At 47.6% G+C, this 15,685-nt stretch overlaps 1 protein-coding gene across 2 annotated transcripts in view; it reads right to left on the bottom strand.

Moving 5' to 3' along the window:
- ASIC2 (acid sensing ion channel subunit 2) overlaps positions 1 to 15,685 on the bottom strand; it is a 265,073-nt gene that overhangs the window by 59,591 nt on the left and 189,797 nt on the right. For both annotated transcript variants that reach the window (XM_079130470.1, XM_079130469.1), the window contains exon 3: positions 7,640 to 7,767. In XM_079130470.1, coding sequence (XP_078986596.1) covers positions 7,640 to 7,767 — 128 coding nt within the window. The remainder of the gene's footprint in view (positions 1 to 7,639; positions 7,768 to 15,685) is intronic.

Consider the following 15,685-nt stretch of genomic DNA (forward strand, 5'->3'; position numbering starts at 1 on the left):
TCCTAAGACTAGAGCATATTTTATGGGATTCATTCTTAGATTCTTCCAACAGAACTGGGCACAAGAGCTCATTTGAGCCCATCAGCAATTCTTTTAAGAATGCTTCCCATTCCTCCCTTATCCCCTATGATCAACTCCACCTTCAGAAAAACAAGCTCATATTGTATATGAAAAAAAGTGGTGTAAACCTGACTCTTGGCAAGACCATCTGGAGATCTAAAGATATTTCTACTTTAGAGGCTGAGTGATAATAAGTGATTAAATAGTTATACTAGTAGATGCTTAATTGGTTCTTATTTTTAGTCTATTGTGGAAAACAATGTACCCTGTGGATGTGAAGGGAGTGGCCACACACCAGGTTGTCCTGCCTTCTGGAACTTTCCCAGCATTTCAATGGGGTGGAACTGGATACTGTTATATATATGTGGCTCTGGCTCTGGCAGTTTAGGAGGCACTGAAAGCATGTGTAATAAATTATGTCTTCCCCTTAGGGAAAAAAAAAAAAAAACCAATACAACAACTGGGCAAACCTCCATTTCTAATGGGGACCGTGAAACACAGATATTAAAGACCATGGACTGGGCTGTCAAATTGACAAATGAGTCTTCTCTTTTGAAAGGCACTTTAGGAAGTTGAATTGGAAGCTTGAGAGGAGAGGAGCAGAGCTGTCACAGGCAGGCTGTAGGAACCCCACCCAACAGCTGGGCTTTTTCATCTGGGGGTGGGGTGGGAGATCTTGTGAGCCACAGTGGGATGGTCTCCAAATGTTGGAAATGTGGCTGAGATGCACGGAAGGCAGAGGCTCAGGCTTCGGCAGGAGCCAGCTGGACCCAGACATCCTGCTAAAGACCCAAGTGTGGCTGATGGAACCTAAGCATTTGTGTCCTCCTTTATTTACAGCCTCAAAGAGGCTGGTGGGTTGCTGTTAGAGCAGGACTATGGGTTTTCTTGAGGCATGTTGGATACACCCAAGTGAGCAGCCCCCATAAAGTCTGGCTGTGGATTGGGAACCCTTCTTATTCCTGATTGTTCCAAACTGGTAGTGGAAGGGCTTCTTGGTGAGAACAAGATGCCTCTGGGCAGGAGCTTCTAACCCTGGGTCCTCATGGCATTTCTGAGACCATCAAATAAAAATCCAGGATTATCCTTTCTAGGGAATTTCCTGAAGAGTGAAACCAGCCATCCAGGATTTTCATGTTTATTCTCAGGCCTCCCAAGAAGTATAAGCAGGGTGACAAATAAGTGTTTGATGCATACATGGGTAAACATGTGGAAAACAAGATCTACCATGACGTCCTTTGAGGAGGGGACAGGAGAGGATGAAGGACTCCTAATATCAAGTCATGACTGGGAGTCCCACCAGGTTTAACAATCACCATAAGTTAGGAACAGAGTCTGGCTGCTGATGTCAGTGTGCAGACAGCCTGGCACAGTAGTCCTGCCACAGGAAAGCCCAGCTCAGCACTTTCACATGTGTTCTCCCCTTCATTTAGTTCTCCCCAAGTTTCAGAGTTCTGTCCTGCTTCCGTAGTGTGTCCTTCCACTTGCATCTATATCAATGGCTTCCAGATCTATATCTCCAACACTGAGCCCTTTTGTGAGCTTTTGATTTGATTAGGGTCTCTAAGTTTGCAGCTAGAAATGACATCATCATTGATCACAGCCTAGCTTAACATCCCCAGGGAGAAGGAGCGCTCTCAGGGAAGATTTTTTTTTATTTGTTCTTTTTAGATATACATGACAGTAGAGTGTCTTTTGACATATTATACATACATGGAATAGCGCTTATTCTAATCAGAATCCCATTCTTGAGGGTGTACATGCTGTGGAGTTTCACTGGGGGTGTAGTCATATATGAACTTTGGAAAGTTTATGGTAGTCTCCAGATCCATCCATTTATTGGCAAAAGTCATTAAGTTATTCTTTTTTAATGGTTGAGTAATATTCCATTGTGTATTTATACCACATTTTCTTTATCCATTCATCTGTTGAAGGGCACCTAGATTGGTTCCATAGCTTAGCTACTGTGACTTGAGCTGCTATAAACACTGATGTGGCTGTGTCACTGTAGTAGATTGATTTCAAGTCCTTTAGATATAAACCCAGGAGTGGGATGACTGGATCAAATGGTGGTTCCATTCCAAGTTTTCTGAGGAATCTACATACTGCTTTCCAGAGTGGTTGTACCATTTTGCATTCCCACCAGCAATATATGAGTGTACCTTTCCCCCCACATCCTCACCAAAATGTTCTACTTCTCTAGCAATTAAGGAAAAGCAAAACTACACTGAGATTCCATCTCACTCCAGTCAGAATGGCAATTCTCAGGGCAGATTTTCAGGGGGATTTTGGTGAGGTCGGGAAGGCAGGGGGAGCATGCATGCAGCATGGGGCTCCCTGTTCATAACTGTAGCACTGCACACTTCTTGAGCTCATCTATAAGTAAGACTCTGGGGACACAGAATCCAAAAGACACAACCCTTGTCATTAGGAAGCTCCCAGTCTAAGGTGAGAAAGGAGGTCCTTTGGTCACCTTTGGAGACTAAAGAATGAACTCTCGAGAGGTAGGGGCCAGGAGCAGTGATCCATGAGGGAAGTTAGCCTACAGGGAGGGGGACAAAACAATGCCACAGCTCCCACTGGGTTCTGTGCATCCTCCAAGGCAGGGCCAGGTCTTGCTTATCTTCATTCTTCCAGAACATTTGATGCTCAATGGATACTGTTGAAGGAATAAATGAATGGACCAAGTGTTTTAGGGAACAACTAACTGCTCCATGGAGCATGGCAGAATGGGATAGGGAGGCCATAGTCTTTGAGCAGCATCTGGAAGTTCAATAGACCTGTGCCAGGTAAATGAGCCAAGGGAGGAATTGTGGGCAGAGGAAGAGTGGGCACCAACATCTAAGAGCCTGGAGCGCTTGGTGGACGGTTCTGCATCATGGAATGTGGGGCCCATGCTGGTCCAGCACTGGCAAGCAATGAGGCTGGAGAGGTGTGTGTGGCCTTGGGATCCATTCTAAGGGGCTTGGATTTGTGTAAGTTACAGGCAGCTCTGGAATGTCAGGGTTTTAAGTCAGGTAGAGATGTGACCATTATGTGAGCTGAGGAAGGGACATGACCAAGGAGGGTGGTCAGAGCCTCTATGCTGGAGTTTTAGGGCTACTCCCTACCTTGCTTTCCTCTTCTCACTATCAGGACCCCAGGTTCTATCTCTCAGAGCTGGGGAGAGGCTTATCTCATGCCCTTGTTACCATTTATCTTAACAACATCCCATACAAGCTGGCATGGAGGAGGAGCCAGAGGCTGGCAGAGTGGATAGTGGGTGCCACTTCCAGGTGACCCCTGTGACCCTGAGTGGCCACAGGCAGGGACTCCCAGGCTGTGAATGCTGCAGGTCTTCTGAGGTCATCTGATGGAGTCCTTTGATTCTACACGTGGGAAAACTGAGTCCCAGGGAGGGGGGTGACTTGTCCCAAGTCCCCGGGCACACTCAGGATTACCATCTAGAGCTCTGGACTCCCAGGCAGGTTTGTTCTCCACAGCACTGGGTAGTCTTGTTTCTCTGAGCCTAGGGTAGGAAAAGAAAATGTCCCCTGGCTGAGCCCTCCCTGCATTAGCTCCCAGTGCACTGTCCCCAGAGTGTGCCTGGATTACAACCATGCAGTGTGGTGGAGCAGAAAGAACATGGCCCTGAGAACCTGATAACTTGGGCTCAGAGCCCAGCCCCACTGCTTCCCTAACTCTGCGACCTTGAGCAAGTTACTTAACCGCGCAGTTTTGTCATCTGGAAAGTGGAGATAATGCCCACCTCATGGAATTGTTGAGGGGACTTAAATGAGACAGTGCCTGTCAAGGGTCTCTGCAGCGTGGTGCCTGGCAGGGCGTGCACACTCACTTCATAGTAGCTATTGCTATTTGCCTACCCCCCAGGGTGCTGTTTCTGCTCCCAGTATGTTACCCTACTGCCTGTGTCTGGTGGTGGAGGTTCTGGCTTATGCAGGGGCTGTAAGGGCAGTAGAGCTATTCAGAGGAGCATTTCTCAGGTTGTCCAGGAAGGCAGGACATGCCTTGGCTTAACTGAGTTCAAGGAAAATGTAGAGTTAAAGAGCAATTTCTGGGCTGGCTTATAACACAAGAGCCTTTTTTTTTTTTTTTTTTTTTTTATTACAAAATGAAAGATTTAAAAAATCCAAAGGGTAGATTGTGTGTGTGTGTGTGTGTGTGTGTGTAATTGTGCATGGGTGAGAGGATTTTTGCCATGCAAGAGGACTTTCCTATTCACAGCATGGTTCCTTTAAGTCACTAGTTCCTCTTGGGGCTGTTACTCTGGAGTCAATTTAAATAACACAATTCACAAAAGCTTCCAGGAAAGGGCCTTCTGCTCCCCACTGTCTTGTGAGGCCTCCCTGAGCTTGGAGCTGAGGTGGCAGAATCTCAGATTGAGAACTCTGGAGCTGCTGTATTTCCCCGTGTGCCATAATTCTAAGATGCACCATGATTATATGTACTGGCAAGAAAAAAAAGGTCCATGTATGCTCTGACAGACTGTAAAACGAATCCTGATTTCTGAAGTGTCAACATGTGTCTGAGTAATCAACAAAATGCAAGGTTGAGTACCAGGGTCATTTGGGTAGATGAGCACATGGCGGGTCGAGAACAAACAAATGGGCTCCTCCAGCGACATGTAGCTTCCCATGATTTTCCCCTTTATTAAAGAAGACACTGATCTGTAGGCTCTGTGAGGGCAGAGATGGTCGGGTTGGTTTACCACGGCATCCCTCATTTCACTCATAGTAGGTGTTCACCAAATATTTGCAGAATGAATAAATAATACAAAGCCACATTATCAAAGACATGGAAAAATCAGGAAAGAAAATGAATCATTCATAATTCCCCTACTGTGGGTATTTTGGCTTATTTCCTTCAAGTCTTATTGCCTATGAGTATGCTCTTTTATATATGTGTAAACATAACGTATTATTAGATTTAGCTCTGGGATGTGTTTTTGTATTTCTCCATTAATATGAATGAAATGATGAAATGAGATGATGCAGAAATGCTTTGAAGACTGTAAAATGTTTAACAAATATCTTATTATTAGTTAGAATAATCATAGAAATACTCATATGAATGAGGTTGATTTGCTGAGAATATACTTCAAAGCAAACAACGCATCAGCCCTCTGCAGCTGGGAATATATTCTATTTCTTCATCCTATTCACCATGGGGAGTCCCTCTGTTTTATATGGGAGAGAGAAACAGAACTTCTTAGAAATCATCAGCTCCAGCTTCCCACCCAGCCCAGAAGTTTCTTCCATATCACACATGGATGGTAAGAAGGGGTTGGGGAAGGAATAGCTCATCTCTCAGGCAGATGAACAACAGAAGTCTCTGAGTACCTCCTTCTCTACAATCTTTATAACCCTTCAAGTTTCAAATACGGCTATTCACTTACTCTGTACCCCAATAGCAAGGTAGACACCAGTGAGATAGCACCACAAACCACCAAGTCTTGCCTCAGACAACTCAAAAAGTGACTTGAGATAGTCCGAGAATTCATATGCATGTTTATTGGTCTGACCTGGGCCTGGTTCTTGAAGGGATGTGGGTTTGCTCACAGCACAAGGGAGCGCTGACAAATTCTCTCCTGGAGCATGCTCCAGCCAGGCCCCTCTGGCCCTGTTCCTCTCTGGCCCTCAACTTTGGCCTATGAGGACTGGAATGAGCATTAACATAGTTTCTAGTGGCTCCAGGTCATATTCCTAGGCTGATGCTAGCCCTCACTTAAAATGCCTGCCTGATAAAAATCAAGGTTGTCCAAAGGTTGTACCATTTGTTCCAGTCAACACCTGAGGATAGGGCCTCTGTCTCCCAGCCTCTGTGGCAGGGCAGGAGCCTAACTTCAATTACTGCCAGTTAGCAGACCCAGATGGGTTCCACGTGGACCGCACCCGCTTCTGCTTTAGGAAGTTTTTACTTCCCTGACTCTGCTCGAGTCTTTTCCATCCCTTCCCACCTCCCCTCATTCTCCCTTTAAGCACCCAGTCACTTCTGTAAAAACCTAAGTTGAGTTCGACTCACTCTGGACCCTCTTCCTTATTGCAAAAGTGCATTATTGAAGGAAATCTGCTTTTACTACTTAGACTAGTGTCTGCTTTGTTTATCTTGGACAGTTCCCAAGAGCCTACTGAGTCTCATAGCTCAGACTCCAGGCTCACCTAGGCTGCTGCCCATCTGCACAGCTTTATTGGGTAATCCGTGTTCTTATTATTCCTGACTCTCAAATCCTTATCCTTAAACTTGCCCCCTGCCGTGTGCCTCTGTCCTTCTTCTCTGTCCTCGAGGATACACGTTTCTTGTTGTGCTACTGAGTTTCCATCTTGCCCACCTAAAGTTACCCCATTTCTGCTTATGCCACCTGCCTCAGTCTCTGGGACCCAGCTAACATCCCAGAACCCCTGCCCCTGCCTCAAAGCTGCCATCCCACCCCCAGGTGCTTCAGTGGAGGCTGACCTTGGCCTTTACTAATTGCACAGGCATGTGTACAGGCCACGGTGCAGGAGCCTACACCACCCACACTTCCCCTGAGACTCAGAAAAATAGCTTGCTTACAGATTCATAACCAGTCTTTAATGCAGAATATTGCTTTATCAAGTGGCTGAACAGCTGTGATCAGAAGCAGATGAAAGATGACATATGAGCCAGATTTTAAAAACAAGCTCCTGTGTTCCGTGTGCACATCTTTCCTCACTACTCTTGTCCCCACTCTCCCAGATGCTCCCTATCTCGCAGCCCAGAGCTGGTGTCTCCCACCTGCACTGACCTCACTGCTCAGGGCCTCTCCCAGTGACCCATCTTGGATGACCTGGCTGAGGACTCCAGCACCGTCCTAGTCTCTCTGACGTTTATTCTAGGCAAACCAGGCAACAAATCTCCAGGAGACAGAAGAAGACACAGTGCCCAGGTATCTCCACCGTCCTGCTTTGAGACTTCTACCCTACGGAGCGTTTGAGAAGATGTCTCCATCTGAGATGTAAAACCCACTTCAGATGTGAGGTGGTGCCGGCCCTCCCTCCATGGACCGGGAGAGTCCACGCAGCCATCCTGGGGTGGTGGTGGGCCTTCCCCAGAGCTACATCAAAGGGCAGGCAGGAGTCCATGTACTTAACTCTGACGGAGGGACACTGCTATTCCTTTTCTTTTTGTAGGTCACTTTGAATTGCATTAAAAACACAAGTGATGAGACTATCAAACCCTGGTTGGCAGTTTTCCCTTAATATCCGTTGGCAAAAAAAAAAAAAAAAAAAAATTACTTTTAAAAATTAACTAGGAAAAGTCTACTGTGACAGAATGTTCGGGAAAAAAAAAAAAAAAAAAAAAGAAATTCTCAGCCAGCCAATTCAATGAAATAGAAAATGAATCAAGTTTCCCTCAGACCCTGTTTTAGGAACCAACTGGTGGTGTAGGAGAGCTGGAGAAGGAAGTTAACCAGTGTATTCCTCTGATTCCAGGGTCAAGCCCTTTACAGAGCCAGCTCTGTTCCACCTCCTAGATGGGAATTTCATTTCTCCTCCTGGTGCCTCTGCCGGTGGCTGGAGTATACTGAGGACCACAGGTCTGGGAAGCCCAGGGGACTTACCCTCTGCTCCTGTGTGGCCACGAAGGTCTGGAACCCTGGAGCCACCCCAAAGCCCAGCTCTTGGATGAAAGGCGGCTCAGACTGACTGTGGATCTGAACTTTCACGCCTGCTTCAAACGTCGTTTCCTCTGAAAGAACAAAGAGGGACAGAGCCAGGGGTCAGTGACAATAGTTGTTCATGGAGTCCTGGGGTTGAAAATCTCCAGGGGATGCTAAAAGGGTCATGTGGAAGGTAGAATAATGGCTGCCCAAGATGTGCACATCCTCATCACTGGAAACGGAATCTGGGACCTTATACAGCATGAGGAACATTGCAGATGTGATTCAGTTCAAGGTCTTGAGACGGTGAGACCATCCTGGATTATGTAGATGGCCCAATGCAAGCAGGGAGGTCCTTGAAAAAGGGAGGCCAGAGGCTCAGAGTCAGAGAGAGAATGAAGAGATGCCATGCTGCTGACTTTGAAGACAGAGGAAGAGCCACAAGCCAAGGGATGGAGACAGCTTCCAGAAAATGGAAAAGTCAGGGAAGTGAATTTCTTGCTAGAGCCTCCCAAAGCAGCACAGCCCTGCCAATAACCTTGATTTTATTGAATCTAGCGAAACCTGCTTTGGCTATCTGAATTCCCATATAACAAATGTGTGTTGTTTTCACGCACTACATTTGATGTACCCTGTTACAGTAGCTATGGGAAACTAAGGCAGGTCAATTAGGCCAACTCTTTGCCTCAGTCGCCATATCTGCAGAATGGAATTATGAAGCCAGTTATGGGTAAAGTCATTGATCAAGCCCAGTTTCCTTCTAGCCTCTTGGGTGGATTCTTTGAAGTTCTTTTATTGAATTTACTAACTTTTCCCCTGGGCCGTGAGCTGAGGGCAAGGATATCAGGAAGACAGCACGACACTGTAGCAGTGGAAATGTGCTGAGAGGCCTGCCCCTGGGTGCTGCAGGAGACAGGCAACTACAGCAGAAGCCCTTGTGGCAGGAGAAATGGCCCTTGGCCATGGGAGGTGGCAGTGGGTGGCAGAGCCTGGCTAACCCAATATGTTCTATTCACAGCTGGTGGGGCATGTGCTTAGGGGATGACATCAGCCTTTACTGGAACCCCCTCTCTCCAAATAGCTGCAGATTGAGCTTCTGAAATGCAAGCGCACAGCTCTCTCTGGCTGATTAAGAGCCCAGCTCCTTCACACACCCCTGGTCGAGCCTTGCTCTAGACAGCACCCTGCTCTGGGGTACCGTGTGGTCTCACTGTCTGGGCTGCCTGGATTAGTTGTTATTGGTTCCTATTGGCACAGATGCTGTGCACCTCCTGCCTGGAACGTCCTTTGGTGTTGCTCACCGAAGATTCAGTCCCCAGCCCCACCCCAAGCAGCTCCTTTCTCTTGCTCTGCTGTGACTTCCACACTGCCTGCTAGAGCTGCTGCCTCACCCTGGGACCATCCTTTCTCTGACTGTCTCTTCCATCAGCTTCAGCACTCTGGGGGCAAGTGCTGGACTTTCCCTCCAGATTTCAAAGGTCCTGCCCAGGGCCAGGCACAGTGGCACCCAGGGAATGCCTGTTGAATGTCTCAGTGAGAGATTTGGAATCAAACCTCTCTATGAATCATTATTAATGGGCAAGGACAGTCTGGAGTCCAAATCGAGAAATGTTTTCAAAGAAAAGAATGGGGACAAAATTCAGGAATGAGATAAGATGGAGCAGGGGGACCTGGAGGGAGGAGGATGTACCAGTACTGGGGTCATGGTTTGGGCACACCAAAGCTGGCACAGAAGAGAAAGGCTGGGATGAAGGACTGGGGTCAGTCATGGGGAAGGACAGGAACCACAGAAACCATGGGAACTACCGACTGAGTCAGGCAGGATTGGCAGGTAAACTGGAGCTGGCTAAGAGCCCAGGGTCAGGGGTGCATGGAGAGGAAAGTCCACTAGGCAGACAGGGCCAAGGGAAGGACTGGCAAGGCTTTCACGGTTCAGACAAGAAGTTCAGCGGTGACAGTGGGTTTCAGGAAAAGAGACCCTTAACGGGAATATGGCTTCTTGGAGTGGGAGAGAATCCCAGGTAATCCGTGAATACATCCTCCTTCCCAGCAGCAGAGTTAATTGTTCTGTCATTTGTTTCCCCCTAACCACACCGTCCAAACTCCTATCAAATATCCCTGGGTGACTGTGGTTTGTGTCGCTTTCTCCTAGAGATGGTGAATGGACTGAGCCTGAGATTGTGTGGATTCCTCCATTCCCACACTCCCCACCTCACCCAGGGCCTGGTCCATAGGTAGAGCTTCCGTGAAGGATTTTAGATGAGGAAGGACTTCAGGAGAGAGGGGACTGGGTGGGAGCAGGGGGCCAAGTGGTCAGCCTTCAGCATCTGCACAAGAGAGGGATGAGGAGTCTGAAGAACAGGCTCACAGCAGGGAAGGAGGGAGCATGGCGTGATGTGGAGATTACTGGGATGCCTGTGCTGGGAGGAACTGAAGGCGCGTTCAGCCAGCCGTGGGAGGGAGCTGGAGAGGGGCCAAAACTTGTTTTCCAGAGATAGTAGAAGCTGTGTGCATGCTGTACAACCTAGCTGAGGAACTTAGAGCCAGTAAGATAGGCTCAAAGCAGGAACCCAGGGCTTATGGGAAGAAATGAGAAAGGAAGCCTTTCTGACGGAGATGCTGAGAGTAATGGGCAAAACAGACAGCTTGGTCTGTCTCTGCCAGCAAGAACCGCCTGAGGCTAATCAGGCAGGGTTGGGGATTTGAAAGAGATGCTAGCTTATTCCAGAAGCATCAGTAGCAGGGGAAGAGAGTAAAATCCTAAAGTAACCTCATTTCTTTACAAATGTCCAGCGATCACATGAAAAGGGCGGAAGGTGATGGATAAGGTTTCTGCTCTCTTTAGAGCGGCACTGTTCAGGGGAACTTTCTGAAAAGAAGGAAATACTCTGAACCGTGCTGTCCAAAAAAGGTAGCTATGGGTCATGACGCGGCGAGTGCCACTGAGGAACTGAAGTTTTCATTTTAATTAATATATCAAACAAATACAACCCATGTGGCCAGTGGCAACCTTGGATAGCACAGTTCTAGAATATCCCACTGTGAAGCAGACTCTAGTCCTCTCAGCCCTGCAGGGGTGACGAGGACTCCACCATCTTGCCTTCCTAAGCAGGTGCCCCTGAGGGTCCCTTGTCACCTGAAAGTGACTTCTGAGCAGCGGAACCTTGCGTATTCACGGTCAGACCATGGCTGCAGTCCTGGATCCCCCTGGGTGCTGCTTCACCCTAGGTTTATTCTGGATAGAGTTTGCTTCTGTTTCTTGTTGGAACTGCCCTTGGCTTTCTTTTACGGATTGTTCCACAGGTTGGTTATGAACTGCAGCCCCCTCCAGTCGCTGCCCTCACACCCCCCAGTTTCCTTCATTTCCTGGATTTGGCACATTATTTAGAGCCAAGTTATTACACACAGACTGCTAGATCCAAAGGCGACTTTAGACCACCTACCTCAGAAGTTCTCAAGTTAAGATGGCACATTGAAATCATCCAGAGGGTTCAGAATTATGATTGCTGGGATTTGCCCCTGGAAGTTCTGATTCAGTCTCTCTGAGGGGAGCCCAGGGATCTACATTCCCAGGAATTTTGATGGCAGTTATCTGAGGCCAATTACATTTGAGTAACTAGTGATTTTGTCCACAGAAGGGAAGTACCTTGCTTGTTTTGGCAAGTCAGGAGCAGAGTGAGGACTCAAAGCCACATCTCCTGATTTTTAGTTCAGCGCTTTTTCTACCCAACAAGGAATGGGGTCCATTTAAAGCAAGTGAATGCCCTGGTTCACATCTCTGAGGTTCTGCAGGGAGAAGGAGGAGAGGGAATATCTTTTTCATTGTCATGTCTCCTAAGTCCCCTAGCACAGTGGCTGGCACAAAGAAGAGCTCTATAAACACAGAATGAAGCAAACGAGTGAGGGAGCATCCCCTGTGTGGGTCTGCTGTTCCCTGCCCTCAGATCTACTGTGCATCTGTCAGGGTTCTGGTCGACCGTGGGAAATGACAGCCTCCCAAGACTCAGGAAGTTTTCTCCGCCAAGATGCAGGTGGGGCTGCATGCAGGACAGCAACAATGACCACATCAATAACTGGTGACATCCACATCATTTGTGGGCACCAGTGCAAAATGAAAATGCAGACTCCTTGTTAAAAATATCATTTAAAATATTGTTAAAATCTCTTTGTAAAAATAAATTTTTATATAAAAAAGAAAGGATGTCCATATGGAGATCACAGAGCATTAACCAAGCATATGGTCCTTCTGAGTCTGGGGCCCTGTGTGGCTTCCCTGGTAGCCTGATTGGTGCTGGACAGATTGTACAAATCCTCCTATTACTCCCATCATCGAATGCTTCCACACTGAGTTCCTTCAGGAGCGTGCAGGCCCCCAGTGCAGTGAAGGATTTGTTTACACATCGTGAACACCAGGATTCAAAGCCCCAGAGAGAAAGGAAAGCTGTGGCACACCGGACGTTCGTTGAGACCAAACTGAAACCCGGACGGCTTAACGTGAAAGATCATGCCGAACCAAGAGGAGTGGGTGCGGCGGGTTCCACCTGCAGAAGCCAAGCTCTCCCACGCTTTTCAACAGCGCGGCCATGGCGGGCACAAGGTGAGACCTACCTGGGGAGGTGTTCTCTGTGCACGCGGAAAGGATTTGGGAGCTCTGCTGGAGCAGACAGGAGCCATGGGCAGAATGCATAATGGGGCTGGGAAAGTACATGGCAATAAAAGAAGCTTAAATCTTTAATCTTTGCAAATTACAGGAAACACGCCAAGGAAATAAACACTGGAGAGAAGGAAGAAGAAAAGCTTCTCTGAAAAGCTGGGGGAATTTTCTAGGCTCAGGCAAGGGATGTGTTGATACAAAGCAATCTTGTTTTGAACAAAGCTGACTTGATAACAATGGCTAGGCGAGGGGCTAACTTGGGAGCAGAGGACAGCGGGCAGGCAGCTCTAGCAGGGGTATCTCATGGTGCAGAGGGGCCCTGTGCAGGACAGCTGCTGCCTGCACCTCCTTTCCCAGTGGGACCCCACTCTCAGTCCACCCTGGGAATCTGACTGTCAGGGACAGTGTGGACGGACTCCCTTGTCCGCTAGCTTCTGGTTGGCATCAGTCAATGGTAACCCAGGTAGGAAACTGGAGGGGGAAAGACTGGTCAGGCTTGGGAGGGCAGCCTCTCAGCTCTATTTTCTGGGCCACTGTGGATTAGCTTACTGTCACAGCCCTGGGTTGAGGGGCTTGGAGGAAGCTTTCCATATTGCTCTCCCTCTGGCTTCTGGTACCAGCTCTGTTCCCCTGTCCCTAGGAGTGACTCTCCCTGCCTTCAGTCCCAGGATACCACACCATTCTGTTTCACTTTCCTAAGGCTTGCCTACTCCTTTGTAAGTGGACTTTAAAAAGTTATTTTTATTTTTAAAAATTTTTTTGGGGGTTCTGGGGATTGAACTCAGGGGCACTCAACCACTGAGCCACATTCCCAGCCCTTTTTTGTATTTTATTTAGAGACAGGGTCTCACTGAGTTGCTTAGCACCTCACTGTTGTGGAGGCTGTCTTTGAATTCACGATCCTCCTGCCTCAGCCTCCCCAGCCACTAGGATAACAGGTGTGTGCCACCATGCTGGGTTAAAAAGTTTTTTATTAGTGAATAGTATTTATACATAATAGTGTGACTCACTGTGACATATTCATATATGCACAAAAATAAAATATCTATAATTGATCATATCATTCCCTAGTACTTGCCCCCTTCCTCTCCTCTATTGGTTTTCCTTCCATTTCCATGAGATCCTTTCTCCCACCTGTTTTCCTCTCTAGCTTCCACATGTGGGAGAAAACATATGACCCTTGACTTTCTGAATCTGGTTTATTTCACTTAGCTTGGTGTTCCCCAGTTCCATCCATTTTCCTACAAATGCCATAATTTCATTCTTCTTTACTGCTGAGTAAAATTCCATTGTATATGCATACCACATGTTCTGTATCCATTCAACTGCTGACAGACACCTCCTTTGGTTCCATGACTTGGCTACTGTGAACTGTGCTGCTACAAACATGCGTGTGCATGTATCACTCTACTGTGATAACTTTAATTTATTGGGATTAGCATTGAGGAGTAGTATAGCTGGGTCATATGGTGTTTCTGGGCCTAGTTTTTTTAGGAACCTCCAAACTGATTTTCATAGTGATTGTACTAATTTACATTCCCAGCGACCGTGTCTCTGAGTGACTCCCCCACCCTGCCCCCCACATCTTTGCCAGTATTTATTGTAACTTGTATTCTTGATGATTGCCATTCTAACTGGAGTAAGAAGAAATCTCAGTGCAGTTTTAATTTGCATTTCCTTGATTGCTAAAGATGTTGAACAATTTTTTTCATATGTTTGTTGGCTGTGTGTAGTTCTGATATCAACCAGTTTGAAGGTGCTGTTCATTTCCTGCTTGGGTCCAGATTGGTGGAGTCCTGCGGGCCCTCACTTAGCCTCTGAGAGACAGTAGAGTCCCCTCTGTGGTGCCATTTGTGGAAGGACAGCCATTACACCTGAGTACCCTCAGGGATGGAGACCTGTCACCTGCAGGGGTATACCATGGTTTTCAGAGTATCCTTATACTGGTGAAAAACCACCTGCTTGTTGATGTCACCCTTGGTCCTAGCTCTACCCCATCTTCCACTACACAGCCCTCCAAGGCTCACCCCAGAGAGGAGTACCCTGTTATGAAGAGGCAGAGATGCAGGCCTCTCCTACCTGGAGAGGGTCAGAACCACAGAGAGCCTAGGGCAGGTGTTTAAATGCTTGCGGGTCTGGGGTCAAGCAGGGTGAAGCCAAGTCCTGGTCTGTTATTTAATCTAATAATTAGTCCTAATAAGTTATTTAATCTCTTGGAGGCTTATTTTTCCTCATCTGCAAAATGGATATGAACATAATGACTCTTCTTAGGGCTGTTATGAGGCTTAAACGAACGAAGTCCTTGGCAGAGTCCGGCACCTAAGAGGACCTCAGTAATTTGCAGTGTCGTCATCTACATCGTCACCCCACTTCATTCAGTAGGTCTGGCTTCCTACAAATTTCAACTCTCTGGCTTTCTGCCTTGTTCCCCTTTGCTCATGCCACCGCCCAGCTAGACTGGTCCTTGCTCTCCTCTCCCATCTGGTCAACCTCTGTCCAGCTTTGCCCTCCCCTCCTCTGAGCTTTCCCTCCTTGGCAGCTCCAATATCTGGAACTTGCCATCTTCCCCTTGGTCATAACTCTGTCCATTAAGACTGAGAGGTCCCTGGGGACAGGGTCAATGGTTTAATTGTGTTTACATTCACAGTGTCTGGCACACAGTGGGTATTCAGTAAATGCTTGTTGAAGTGAATGTAAGTACGTGGCTGACCCTGAGACTCCAAGAATCCCACCACCCTTACTTATAGATGGGGCACAGAGGTGTGGAGAGCTGGGGGAATTTGTCCAGGTCTCACAGTGAGTTTGTGGCCAGCTGGTCCACAGCAGGCCTGCTGAGCCAACTCAGTCCTGAGGCAGTAGATGGTGACTAATAGGGAGAGGATGGTGTGGGGACTTCAGGCCAGAGGTCCACAAGCTCACAGGAGCAGGGCAGGGGCAGAAATGGCTACCTGGGATGCCCCTTTGAAGGGACTTGGCTAGCATTACTGTCCTGTGTAGCTGACCTCTTCCTGCTCTCTGCTTCCCATGAGATCACAGTGGCTTAGCTGGGGACCTGTTTATCAAGAGCACTGGGGAAAGTCCTGGAGGCTCCAGGTCTGTGTTCAGCCAGGTATGGGAGGGGCTGGGCCCAGTAGTCAACTGGGTCACTCACACTGCACAGTGGCTTCTCTGACTGCCATTGTTGACTAGCTGCTGTGGCCTTTTTTTTTTTTTTTTTTTTTTTTGGCACCATAGATTGAACCCAGAGGTGCTTGACCACTGAGCCGCATCCCCAGTCTTTTTAAATATTTTATTTAGAGACAGGGTCTCCCCAAGTTGCTTAGGGCCTTGCTAAGTTTCTGAGGCTGGCTTTG

This window comes from Sciurus vulgaris, assembly GCF_902686455.1.
Source record: "Sciurus vulgaris genome assembly, chromosome: 3".
Taxonomy (NCBI): Eukaryota; Metazoa; Chordata; class Mammalia; order Rodentia; family Sciuridae; genus Sciurus; species Sciurus vulgaris.